This window comes from Aulonocara sp. 'chitande type north' Nkhata Bay, linkage group LG1, assembly GCF_057382095.1.
Source record: "Aulonocara sp. 'chitande type north' Nkhata Bay isolate Kocher_YH1m ecotype deep benthic linkage group LG1, A_spYH_male_GT1.1, whole genome shotgun sequence".
NCBI classification, from domain to species: Eukaryota; Metazoa; Chordata; class Actinopteri; order Cichliformes; family Cichlidae; genus Aulonocara; species Aulonocara sp. 'chitande type north' Nkhata Bay.
This window is the reverse complement of record NC_141344.1, coordinates 25,124,572-25,138,375: the sequence shown is the minus strand read 5'-3', so window position 1 is coordinate 25,138,375 and position 13,804 is coordinate 25,124,572. Positions and strand designations below refer to the sequence as shown.

The 13,804-nt window shown below is 40.5% G+C and overlaps 1 protein-coding gene across 3 annotated transcripts; it reads right to left on the bottom strand.

Annotated features, from left to right (window-relative positions):
- Positions 1-2,016: 2,016 nt before the first annotated feature.
- On the bottom strand, positions 2,017-13,336 carry LOC147339168 (F-box/LRR-repeat protein 3-like). Of its 3 annotated transcripts, none has more exons than XM_086290208.1 (6): positions 13,000-13,336; positions 8,303-8,507; positions 6,315-6,479; positions 6,083-6,205; positions 5,338-5,509; positions 2,017-5,120 (listed from the first exon to the last, which is right to left on the bottom strand). In XM_086290208.1, exons 2-6 carry the CDS (start codon positions 8,504-8,506, stop codon positions 4,480-4,482), a joined length of 1,305 nt encoding a protein of 434 aa, XP_086146334.1. In that variant the 5' UTR covers position 8,507; positions 13,000-13,336; the 3' UTR covers positions 2,017-4,479. The 3 variants fall into 3 exon arrangements, with proteins under 3 accessions (XP_086146334.1, XP_086146326.1, XP_086146343.1); XM_086290200.1 differs by having other exon boundaries at positions 13,036-13,336; XM_086290217.1 differs by lacking the exon at positions 13,000-13,336 and adding an exon at positions 12,491-12,601.
- Positions 13,337-13,804: the final 468 nt, after the last annotated feature.

The window sequence follows — 13,804 nt, the reverse complement described above, 5'->3', positions numbered from 1 at the left end:
TGTCATTGTCACAGCTGCCAAAATCGCAATTCCAATTTAGAATTAAGATTGTATTTTTGTTTTCTCCCATTCGTTATAGGTTATCTTTAATATTGAGTCTTTACTTTACAATATGAAGTGTTTGAGGCAACTGGCAGGGGCGCCACCAGGGGGGCACCCCCAAAATTTGCCGCCCCAGTAGTGTGCCCCAATGTTTTTAGTGGCCCTCATATGGCCATCCCTATGAAAAAATGCTGGAGGCGCCAGGGGCACCTGATATTGTGAACTGGCACTATTTAAATAGATAAAAACACCAATTACATGGGTAAAGTTTATAATTATACATGTGTTAATGCTCAGAAATGTACTTAAGCACATATTTGCACATGAAGTGAGTAATTTAAAGAACTTTAAAGAAAGTTTAATCTTCCCAAACTGTGGATCTTGAACCAATAATCTGACTTCATCGGCTCTTAGTCCACAGCTCAGGAGCTCAGAGCATTTCCTGTTTAAGAAATATCACTTATTGTCCTTTTAAATCCTGAGACCTAAAAATTTAATTAGCTGTGGCTGAAACACGAGACAGCACCGCAGGTTACGTCTTTTATCTGATTTCACTTAATGGAACTCTTACTAGATTGTGTCCTCTCTTGCTCGTGTCTATTTTTATGTCTTCATGTTTACTGCTGTTTATAAAGCTGCTTGAAAAGCACTTGGCTTGGAGGTAATTGCTGCATAAATAAAGTTTTGCTCGCTTGGTAATACACTTTATTCCTTTTTTCTCCAGTTTCCTCGCAGGGATGTTTGAAGTGTAATTTAACCTTTTTCAGCATCTTGCATAGCAAAATGAAAACGAGGTGACTCGCAGCATATGCATTAGCGTGGGCCTATTTGTGGTGGTAGCTTATTTTTAAAGCTAGTGATATGAGTGATTAACCTGCTCTTCTTAATAAACCTTTAGCCTTTCTAAATAAGATATTTTGCACAGACTGTCAAATAGAGGACAAAGGATAGAGAGAAAAGACTTAAAGAGGGCTAAATATGGATTAAAGAGAATCCAGTAACAGTCTGCTCCTAATTAATACATTACACTCAGGGTATCCTTAACAACACTGCATTTCATTGCTCTCAGAGAGTTATGATAGCATCTTATGAAATCTATACTCACATTTCTCTCTGATTTTGTAGCACAACAGCAACATTTTTTCTAACTTTAAAATAGGCGTATAGAATAGATACCTGCTCGGATATGTGTGCTTGTATTATCTCTCCTAATGCATTTAATATACACATAAACCAACAGCTTAGTGAAATGTCTTCTAGTATATTTTACTGTACATAGCAACCATTTGCACATCATAAAAATGGACTTTTTCATATTATTTTTGCTTGTTTTATTTATACACTGTCTTTTTCTTCCTCATTTGGTCTCATATGGGCAGCACGGTGGCACAGTGGTTAGCACTGTTGCCGCACAGCAAGAAGGTCCTGAGTTCAATTCCACCTTCAGGCCGGGGTCTTTCTGTGTGGAGTTTGCATGTTCTCCCCGTGTTTGCGTGGGTTCCCTCCGGGTACTCCGGCTTCCTCCCACCCACCAAAGACATGCAGCTTGTAAATTGGTAAATTGGATAATCCAAATTGCCACTAGGTGTGAATGGTTGTCTGCCTGCCTCTCGCCCTACGACAGCTGAGATCGGCTCCAGCGCCCCCCCCGCGACTCTGAATAAGGATAAGTGGAAGCGAATGGATGGATGTTCTCATATATCTCTAATGCCTTTTTTTTTTTTTTTTCTTACTGAGCTTTGTGCTGCTGTAACTTGTGAATTTCTCCAGTATGGGGATTAATAAAGTCTATATCTATCCAAATACCTCACTGAACTCTGAATATGATCTTGAAACAGTTCAAAGAACTTAAATCCATGTGAACCGAAGCACATCATTGTCTTTATAGTACAATTTTTTTTTTTTTTTTTTTAAAGATTTTTACTGGAATGCTTCATCTCTTTGGGAAAAGAACGAGACATTACTCTCCAAAAATCTTCTCAATACAATGCAGCTTTATTTAGATTAAATATAAACAACATGTTGTTCTCTATACAACTGCAGCCCTTACTCGGCCAATTTTCTGATGCTACGATAATCATGTGCAAGCACAACACAAATGTGGTTAATATTAACCAACAGACGGCATATTTACATTTGTATAGATACACCATAAACTGTACTGTGCGCTAGTAAAGGATAAAGTCCACTGCCAGGCGTGGCAGCTTCGCAGAAACAGAAAACTTGCAAGTAAGATGTTACAGGGCCTGTTACAGGGTAGAATATCAATATAAAGGAGTGGCTCTTCTATTAACATTTGCCCAAAAAATAAAAAGTAAAAAAACAAAAAAAAACAGATAAGGTGAAATATGAACCTCATAAACTCGGAACATAATGACTGACAGACTAAAAGGTGTCCAACTTAAATCAGCTTTCAGCCCACTGCAAGAAAAACAATAGAGAAAGATAAATATTTCAAGCTTACACATTCATGAAAACACTCGGCTACATCAACATTCAGCTGCCATACTGTCCCGTCTGCAGGGCTGCACGATTTCAAATATCATCTACAACCACCCGCTTCATTTCTGAAAGTCCACTGTGTCTGCGACAGGCTGAACAACACAGCCCTAACGTTACAACGGTGCGCACATCAATCAAATAACCTTTGAAATTCTGAATTTGATTCCCAATTAGTTACAATTTTCCTGAATCACTCTAATATTTCTTCAAGTTAGAAATAGAAGCATAATCAGTGACTGTGCTGTATCGAGGGTTTTGGTTTCCCAGGATGATCTCTGTGTGTCAGTTAACAAAAAAAAAAAAAAAAAAAAATCCACTTTAGGATCTTATAATCTCAATGTTTGTAAGAAACGAACCTTGTAAAATCAAGTTAACTACAAAAGGTGGCTCAGAGTTATTAGACTGGAGAACCGCTGCTAAATCCTGTGACCATTTAGCTCCAAAACTGTTCCATTTCCTTCCCTAATGCTACTCTCGGGACCTTCATTAGGGTAAAAGTGCATCGAAAGGAATCATTAAATGTACAGATATATGATTAGAATTTCTCTCTTACATTTGTTTTTAAATATAACAGATTTTATATTTACAATTACAGGAACGTGGGTGCAGGCAATGCAGAAAATAAATTATCGTACATTACGCGTGCACGCACATATATGTTTATATATACACATATTTATACAGTATATGAAGACAAACGCGATCATGGCCAAAGCGACCAAAGAAAACTGCCTCCACAATTTGCTGTCCAAAATCAAACACAGGGCAGAAACATGAGGTTCAAAAGCACATTCAAATAAAACTGAAGTCGTGACACAGTGATGGATGGAGCAGACAAAACAAGGAAGTACTGTCTGTGCCGCTGCCTCCCTCCTTGTAGTATCACATGATCAGCAACCACAATCTATAACAAGCTGTCGCCTCACTGTGAAATAAAAAAAATCACTCATTCTTGTGCAGTCACAACTTATTACTGCAGCTGTAAAGAAACAAACAAAAATATATCAGAAAAGCTTCTATAACATTAATTTGGGTGGCTTTGAATGAGTACTAAAATACATTAGCTTATAATGGTGATCATCCCCTTCTAAGACTAAACTGCCTGGCTTCAAAGACACTGGGTTCAGTGTGGTGATGATAATCTCTTTTTAAAATCTGCATGTTAACTCGCTTAAGTGAAATTAAGCTCAGTGCTTTAAAGTTTCTGATTTATATTAAAAGGATTATATTTACAAGGCAAAAAGGAATCTTTGTTACATGCATCTTGTGTGTATGAAACTAATTAGGTGCATTTATGCTCGCCGGACCGGTGGTTCTGCACGCCAACTGTGACGTCGCAATAGCGCATCATTTAAAGCAGGATTTGCTGCAGGATTTTCCTGAATGATAGGTGTCACCACTGACGTAAAACATCCACATTCACTGTGGCACAGGAGAAAAAGTCAAAACCAGAAGCAAAACAATTGCAATGATAGAATTAAACAAGAGGTTTACTTCTGACACGAGTGCACTCCCAAACCAGCTGCTGCAGCAATGGCACGGACACCTGTGTGAAGCTACAAAAGTTTGTGGATTGACCAGAATGACGAATAAAAGGCGCGGATTGCCCGGTGGATGTGATGTCACTTTCGTCGTACATCACCGTTCGTGAGGGCAAAAACGGCGAGCATAAACGGGCCATTAGTTACCAGACATATTTGTTAATCCCCCTGGAAAAGTGACACTCCCAAACCCTCCTCAAACACTATATTTATCCAGTATTAAAGGGCTGAAGAAAACAACATACTAAATGTTACAAATTACGTAAATTATAATCTATAAATATACTCCTAAATACAAAAGTTATATACAGAACTTTGTAGCTGAAATCAATACATGTTAATAAAATAAAATCAGTTTTCTTCATGTTTGAAAGATGAGCCTTCTACCAGAGCTCTACCACGTAGGCATCATGTCTGGGAACCAGACGCGACCCAAATGCTTTGATACCTCCCAGTGGATATCATCCAACCCATAGCGATGATCTGGAACCAGTACTTCCTCCATGATGGATAGCTGCGTCAGTCTGTCTCCACACATCTTGACAAACTCCACGAAGGCGCTGCAGGACACTTCGCACTCTCCCAAGCCAATGGCAGACAGCTGCGTGCAGCGCTGGGCGATGCGGATCAGCTCCTCGTCCAGCGGTCGCAGCCCGTTGGCGCACACCACCAGCTCGACCAGACGCGGGCAGTTGAGGCCGACGCGCCCCAGCACGTCTTTGCTGACGGAGCGGCCGAAGTACAGATGCGTGACGGGGATTTCGTCGCGGAAGAAAGGGCCAAACTCATCCTCGTAGAGGTAGAAGTACATGACCAGATTAAATTTAGGCGAGTGACGCTTCATGGCGTCCCAGCTGCTCTTTTTGATGGTGTGAAACTGTTGGCCGGGATTTTCACTGACCACGTCAATGCGGAGGTGCTCGAGATGCACGTGCTTCTCCGAGGAGAGGGCGATGAGAAGTTCATCGCTCAGCAAATGGTAGTTGAGAGCCAGTTCTCTCAGGCCATGGCACTGATCAGCCACACACAGGATGCCTGGAAATACACGCCCAAAAAATAAATGCAGTGTTTACTGGCAACCTGTACAGCACGTCTATAAATCGCACCCAAGCCCCTGAGAAACAAGGGAGAAACCTTACAATTTCAGCGATAACAGTTCTCAATCAATCAATCAAATTCTACACAATGACTAATTAGTCATTACTAATCATTAAGGCCCCTAATTTCTCTCATTTGTTCCATTTGTCAGTACCTGCAGGTGAAACGTGAGGGCAGCTGCTCATTTTGAGCAGTTTGAGCGTGTCGCTGTTATTGGCCACCAGGACTTTAAGAGACGGGTCATCCACAGGCGTGTCATCAATCTTCAGGGAGGACAGGGATTTAGAGTTGACGAAAACCACAGTCAGTGCTGAGATGAAGTGGGACTGTTGAACAGAGAAGAGAGAGAAACAATAAGCAAACATTTTATTTAAGAAATCTGCAGACAGATCTAGTAACAAGCATCTAATTCAACTACACATACACACTGAAACTTTCAGCTTTGTCTAGGAGCAGATGCACATTTGTGCAGGTAGTTGTAAAATAAAAGCTGCAAACAAAACAAGACCGCCGCACAGCAAATTACCATAATTCCACAGAGTTTCTTTTACATTGTATGCATCTGTGGGATCTGTCTTCTGAGATAAAGTGTCAAAGAAAACAGGGGCTGAGTACAAGATTTTGGAGATATCAACTTGTAGACCTTCCCACAGGCACTTGACTTTAATCAGACCAGCTTCCTTTCAGGCATTAATCAAAGGAGCTCTAAAGCGGTGGATTTTCAGATCTCTGCGGTGCGTTACAATTCAGAGACGCTCATGTCTGAGTGCTTCAGTGGTTCTCAAATCTTCTCAGTCATGCCTCATTTCTAAGGCTCTGCAAAAGTCCACCTTGTGGTGTCACGTCTGTTTTCTTTTACTTGAAAATGCACACGATGTAACCCTGTTGCTGAGGCTGACCTTAGGCATCTCCATGAAGCTGGGCCTGGCTGTGGAGATGAGCCCCAGAGTTTTCAAAGAACAATTCACCAGCTGAGAGAGGATGTCGCACGCTGCTTCTGCAGACTCTCTGCTGCTGTCCACCTGGCAGCACACAGAGAAAATGGCACTGTGAGTTGGGCAGCACATAAAAATCCACTTCGCTTCATCACTGAACTGCTGTAACCTCAAACTGCCCCCCTCTCTTTCGTACCTTGAAGCTGACATACTGCAGGTGGTCCGAATGCCTCTTGATGATCTGTTTGATGAGGTCTGGGTGTGTGGCCTTCAGGTAGGAGCTGGCTGGCTGGTTCAACTCAAACTCAAAGCATCGCCACAGTTCTGGCATGTGAAAGGCCTCGTTCCAGCCTCGGCATACCTGCAGCAACAACACAAACTTTTCAATTTTTCATGCTGAAGACAAAAATACTTCTTTTTTTTCATCCTCAGGCAAGAGGACAAAATGTGACTCAGAGAAGAGAAACCAATAATTAATCTTAGAGGTGTCACCCTGGCACAAATGTCGAGGATATGACTTGTTGAAACAGGAAAACAGCAACATTATACATCTGCTTGCTTACTGTTTAAACTCCTGCTGAGTTACGTAATCATAATGCTCAGAAGTTATTTGGAAAAATAGGAAAATAAATACCACTAATATTTTGTAGCAGTAGGTAGCATCTGTTTGACATGGCACAGTAAACTGGTAAATAAGTATTTAATATTAATAATGATTTTTTTAAAAATACTTGACTCCGAGCCAACAGTAAAGCATGTGTGAAGCCGTAAGAAGCCGTAAGAACCTTCAAACATGCTGCATTGCATCAACTTCCTTAGCCAACTCGGTGTGAAAGGAAATTAAGAAGTGTCAAAATCCTCACTGCCTGTTTCATGGGTGTAAATATATACATAACACATAAATAAAATATTTCTTATGCGTTTCTGCTGCTGGGTGCCCTCTGCAGGATTGTGACTAATTAGTTTTTCTTTTTTTTTTTTTTGGGGGGGGGGGGGGGGGGGGGGGGGAGAGAGACTACCCGGCTTAAAGTCACGAGACAGTGGAGAGGTGAAGTGTGGCCAAAAGAGATCACTCAATTTTGGTGTCTAACTACTTTTCTTTTTTAACTGCAAAGCCTTAGCCTTAGAGAGAATCTCCCACCTCGAAGTTGCAGGATCCAACTCAAACGTGTGCAGCTGGTTCCTTGTTCTGCTCTATTAAAATGGTTTGAGCTGGAAAATGACTCTAATCAGACCTCGAAGCACCAGAAAACTGACTGGCTTCTCTTCATTGGCTCCCTGTTAAATTCACAATCAAATTTAAAATCCTTTTCCTTACATACGAGGTCTTGAATAATTTTAAAGACCTGTTCTTGTGATTTGATATAAAAATTGAACTGAACTGCAGCACGATGAAGTCAGACTACCCTGAGGTGAGATCTACTGGTGAGACAGTTGATTACTTTATATTGCTTTTTTAAAATTTTGTACATAAATTAAATTGTGCTCATGAACAGTATGACTTTATAATACTCCAATGCATCTGGTCTCAGTCCACTGAAACAGCCGTACTGTAGCTTAACAAACAAGTGGATTGGGGAAGTTCTTTGTCTGCAACAGCAAAGCTGTCAAACATTCAAATATTATATGCTTTTGCATTTTCCATTATGTTTACCACTTAGATGCTCATGCTGCATTTTATTTGTGCAGAAAAACTGAAAACATTTTGTTGATCTCCCTCATGAATGAGTAACCTTCCATTAACGTGTTAACAGCAAAATGCTGCAACTTTAAAAAAGAGATAAACTGGCAGCAGTTCGAATTGAGGCAGTGCTTTGAAACATGACCCCATACCCACAAACTAACAGAACCCTGCTTTACCTTCTTAGTTTAGCCAAATGAAGACCTCTCTCATTATATGAACAAATACAGCATGTATCACAATCAAAGTCAAGCTGAAGCACCCACTTATGGCCTTTAAGGCTCATAATCCTCCATCAGATAAACTCAGCAACCATTAGGTATAATAATGCCAATGTAGCGTGTAAGTAAAGCAATACAAACGAGGCTTACACATGAGTATGAGAGGGGGAAAAAATGTGACTGTGCTGTTCTAGTTCTTACAACTAATAAATACTGCCCCCTGCTACATATTGTAAACTAAGAGCAGCTATAAATGCTGCTTTATTATTATTATACAGGTACCTGGGAGGCAAAAGCCCTATCCAGTAGAGGCAGGTACTGGAAGACGTGGAGCAGGATCTCCTGTGGCAGACACTCCCAGCGGACTTCCTCATCCTCCAAATCTTTCTCCCTCCTCTGCTTGCGGGACCGTTTAAGAGTCTTCTGACACCCACCGCTGGTTCCACCTCCATCCTCCTGCTCGTTCCCTTGGAGACCTCGTTTCATCCTGGGTGAAAAGATGAGGGTTTAAAATCCAGACAGATGAGCTGAGTTTTTCTGCTCGCCGTTGTGCATGTTATCCCAGTTGTTTTTATTTTTGCAGCCCATATATGGAAGCCTGACACATGACCCTAAAGCCACAAATATTTTTATTGGGTAATCTGGTTAATTATATATAGATTTGCTTATTTTGGGTCATGAACTAGTAAAAACAAAAACAAAAATCATTTCACAGCAACATATATAGCTGTTGTGACAAATATGTGAATCTTATGTACCCATTTAAAAATTGACCAGATGACAAAACTACCAGTGCCTATAGATTATCAATGAAAACCAGGAGGAGTGCTTCTCCTTTCTAAATTTAGACTCCAAGCAGGATCACAATCCCCCATGGTTAGGTCAATAACTTGGTGTATTTGACTGAATTCAGCTAGTTAAAAATCAGCAGTTGATTAAACAAGACTATCTAGAACATATGAGCACAAAGGTTTCTACAGTACAGTTCTACAGAGGGGCTGATGGCGCGATATGGCAGCCTCGCTTCTGTCAGTCTGCCCCAGGGCAGCTGTGGCTACAACCGTAGCTTGCCTCCACCAGTGTGAATGCAAGAGTGAATGAATAGTGGAATTGTAAAGCGCTTTGGGTGCCTTGAAAAGCGCTATATATATTATTATTATTATTATTCTTCAATAATTATTTGTGCAAAACTCTTTGAGTTACCCCTTGTTTCTTTATATTTTGCTTAAAATGAGCTCAACTTCCTTGTATTTTCTTAAGTGCGTTTGAATAATAGTTATCCAGGCTTTAAGAAGGCCTTTTGCAGTTCTTTTCTGGACATTGGTTGCTTTTTCATTCATTCATTTTCAGTCCATTGTACTTTAATGTGCCTTTCTCTTATTTTTGAAAACATTTCTCTTGTTTGCCATTTATTCATGCCGTTTACCATTTATATTTTATTCCTGCACAGTTGGTGGGGAGCACCCATAATCTTGCTGCACATGCACAGTGATAATAAAGAGCTATTCTGTTCTATTCCTTCTAGCTGACCATTTTAAGAGGAATGTTTTTGCTTGTTTGTTTGTTTAGACTTTTAACACTGACCATTCAAGCATAAAAAGGCACCTAAATTAACAGTGTTGTGTCAACACATAACAGACAACTTAGCAAAGAACCAGTTTTACATTGCATCTTGGGCACTTCATTTCTAGTAGCCTGTAAGAAAGACACAATTTGTTTCCAATGTACTGTATTTAGCTCAATATGTGAAAAATGCTTAAGATAGCATCATCTGCTAACCATAAAAAATTTATTTTTGCACCAAGGTGACTTCCAAAGTACTATTAGACAACAACTTCTAATATCTCAGTATGGTGTGCAGAGTGTCTTCAAAAGGTTTGAGAAAACTGGACAAAAAAAATTTCTCTAACGTTCACTGAAGCTCAGCAATGGTCTCATAGGAAGGGTGGCTGAGAAGAAGCCATTGTTAAGGAAGGGAAATGTGGAGAAAAGACTGAGGTGTCCCAAATGATACAAGAACTGGTCTGTGGATATACGTGAATATATCCAGATATTACACGAAAGCTGTTCAGGCTGTGTTGAATAACAAAGGTGGTCATACTAAATATCGATTTTTAAGCTTGTTAGAACTGTACAAACTATTTTGCGTTTTACACTGTATTTCCATGTATGTTTGCACATGTTTACATACAAATGCAAAGTTATATATAAATACTAGGGGTGCAACGATATTCGTATCGATATTGAACCGTTCGATACAGTGCTTTCGGTTCGGTACGCATATGTATCGAACAATACAAAATTTGTAATTTATTTTATCAACTTTCCTTCTGACGATGCTGTCTGTGTTGAGCGCTCAGTGAATCTGCATTCGACTACTCCGCCTAGGCTCGACAGTGCAGCCTAGGCGGAGTAGTCGAATGCAGATTCACTGAGCGCTCAACACAGACAGCATAGTCAGAAGGAAGAGCGCAGGGCAAGCTAGCGAGACAGAAGTTAAGCTCTCCTTGTAACAGGCAAATTGGACCTCATTCAGATCTGGCGTTTGGAATTATTTTGGTTTTCATGTGACGTATGACCCTGAAGGTAAGCGAGTCATGGACTAAAGTAAAACAGTATGTTGGATGTGCCATGCAATGCTCAATTACATTGGTGTGAACTAGTGTGTTAGCGCAGTTAGCTCGTTAACGTGTTGGCCGTCTAGCCCCATGCACGGAGCGATCGGCGGTAGCTCGTTAACGGAGATTTGCCGTGTTGTGGCGTTAAGGTCATTTCAACGAGATTAACCTGAAAGCACTAGTGGGAACACAACGAATATGACTGCACATTTACGCCGACATCATCCTAGTGCAAAGACAAGTGGAAGCAGACAAAAAACAACAAGCATGCTACTAACTTTAGCCGAGTCATTTAGACAGCTGTTAGCACATGATTCTCCTTATGCTGCTGAGAATATAGCCCAGAAGAAGCGGATAGTATAGCTTTTATTTTGGAAAGAGACATTTCTCTGTAATAAACTCTCTTTTCCAAAGATGAGTGATTCCTCAATCAGATACAGGGCTCGCAATATCGCTAGCCCGACGTCCCGGAGCTAGCGATTTTTTCAGTCGGGCTACCAAAATCTATCTCTTCCCTGCCCGTCGGGCTATTGTAGGAAAAATATATGTCAATGCTTTTGCATTCTTTCAGAAATGTAGCTGGGTAATTATGTCATTGGCATCGGTGAGCCACTGTCAATATGTGACATATTGAAGTCGCGTTTGAATTTGCGCTTGTTTTTTTGCTTTCACTTTGCAATTGTGCGAACTGTGTATAGAGAGCGACAGCACTGATCTGTGAGTGATGATAATTTGTGCACCAATTCCTCTGACATCGTCTTATTAATCGTTAGCTTACTATGCAAACATGACAAGTGAAATCTCCCGCAGCTTAAACATGTGAGAGGTTGATCGCGCAGAGAATCGCTGAGCTTATGTGAGTGCGTGTGTAAAAGCATTTCAGTTCTGCTGAGCCAAATAAGACAGGTCAGGGTGAAGAAGTGACAGCCAAAGAAAAGCTTACCACAAAACGGAGAAGTTATGACAAATCAGACTATAAGGCAAAAAGAAAGTGCAGCTTTATGGTTTCATGGACAAAAGAATTTCTGTGGCTGCAATATGACGAGCTAAATAACCAGGGCTGCACATAAGTGGTCCGCAGGTGCGCATTCGCTGTCAAAATAAAAAACACGCACAAGGGTTAGGGTTAAATTTAAAAACTGTACTTTTGAGTTAAAATATATATTTATAATTTTAATAAATGACAAATAAAAAATGCATGAACATTTTTTTTGTATCGAAAAGATATCGAACCGTGACACCAAAGTATCGAACCGAACCGAACCGTGAATTTTGTGTATCGTTGCACCCCTAATAAATACATATAAAATCTAAATAATCAAAACGTTTGCATACTGCTGCAGATGCAAAAAATAAAAAACTGGCCTTTAGAAAAAAAAAGCATGAAAACAGAAATAATATTGCATTTTTATATCACGGAATATATAAAGGAAGTATATTTAGCTGTCATTCTTGTCAAAACATAACGGTTTTCCAATTTCATAGTACTATTTTACTATGCATGACTGCGCAATGACAATAAAGAGTTATCTTAATTCCAGAAAAAATAAAACTAACAGCTAAATTAATGAAAACTAATGCTGAACATGTTTAATGAATAAAAGGGACACGAAAAAAAGCAAACCAAAACTAAATCGAAAATAATTTTTTTTAAAAAACTTCAAAGAACATCACAAAAGCATATTTACTCTGCTGTCCACTAAAGTGTGTGTGTGTGTACTCTGTTTTCTAATGATACATCTTTAGTTTTAACCTGTGGCTGCATGGATACTGGTTAACTAGTTGACTGGTTTTCTAAACAAAAACACTCGTGACGAGTTTCTTTAATCATTAACAATTTAAAACAGCTTACTGCCTCTATCGGCTTTCCCGTTCCCCCAGTATCGGTCGATTCTCACAGGTACGCGAGCACCAAGTTAGAAAGCAACGTGTTTATTTCCTGGAAGTCTGTCCTGACTACTGTGTGCACTGGACCATTCCGCGTGTTTTGCCTCACACACGCTGATGATTAACTGCAAGAACAGCCTACGTGTTTCCTTCAGCGATTCTTCTGCCCACCTGAAAATGAAAACAGTACAGATAGAGGACACGCCTCCCTCTGCTTCAACCACCAACACCGTGTGGTCAAGCTGCCTCAAAGTTAGCTTCTCCTCGCTGATACTGTCTTTTAATAAAAGCGCCTTTTCCCACGCATAAATGCCAAGCTGTGGACGCCGTTTAATGCCACCGCAATTTACAGCAACAACACACCCGTCAGGAGTTAGCTTAGCTCAGCCCAACTATACATCTTGGCAACTACTTAGCAAAGTCTACCCACTTAACATAAAACGGTGACTAAAAACAGCTCGATCAGACACTTACAGGTCTACGGTAGTTATTTATCTTCACCCTCCTCACCTGGTTATCACCTCCTCCGTGGGGCTGTTTATTTAGAGACGGTCACTCAACGTCAACCGGGACCGACACAAGAAAACTGCGTCCGAGCTGGCCGACCGATCAAACACATTGGACCATACGACAGCACGGTGTGTCGGGAGGTTAGCGAAAACTGCCGGGAAGCTGGTGAAATGAGGTTTTCAAAAGTGTGCTGGCTTTCCGAGCGCCTGACCTAGTTTCGCTTCTCAACTCTCAGCTTCGCTACTTTGCTTGTCAGCTAAAGATGGCGTTTGTGTTGTTGTGCGGAGCAGCCAGTGGGCTACAGTCGTTCCACGGTTACCGTGAACGGTCAGCAGGGGGAGCAGTTTCACCCTAAGATGTTTTCATACAGAGATATGGGGGTATTCAAATGAGAAGAAGAAGAAATTACATTTTTAAACAATAATATGAAATTGAATCCAAAGAGTGACATTTATGCTATGTCATTTAAATATCCTCATTAAAAATTAAAACATTTTACTTTCCAATAATAATGATACTAATAATAGTAATAAACCTCATTTATATACCACCTGAAAAATTGAGGTGTTGGAGACAAGAGCAATGAAACTCAGTAAAATCAAGGCAGAATGTATGTGTGTGAATGAGAGAGGCAGGTGTAATAGGGAAGCTGCAAGGAGTGAAGTTTAAATACCTGCGGTCAACCATCCAAAGTGCAGATAGAGCACAAGAGAGGTGGGGACAGGGTGGAGGGGGTGGAGACAAGCGTAACGGGTGATTTGTGACAGAA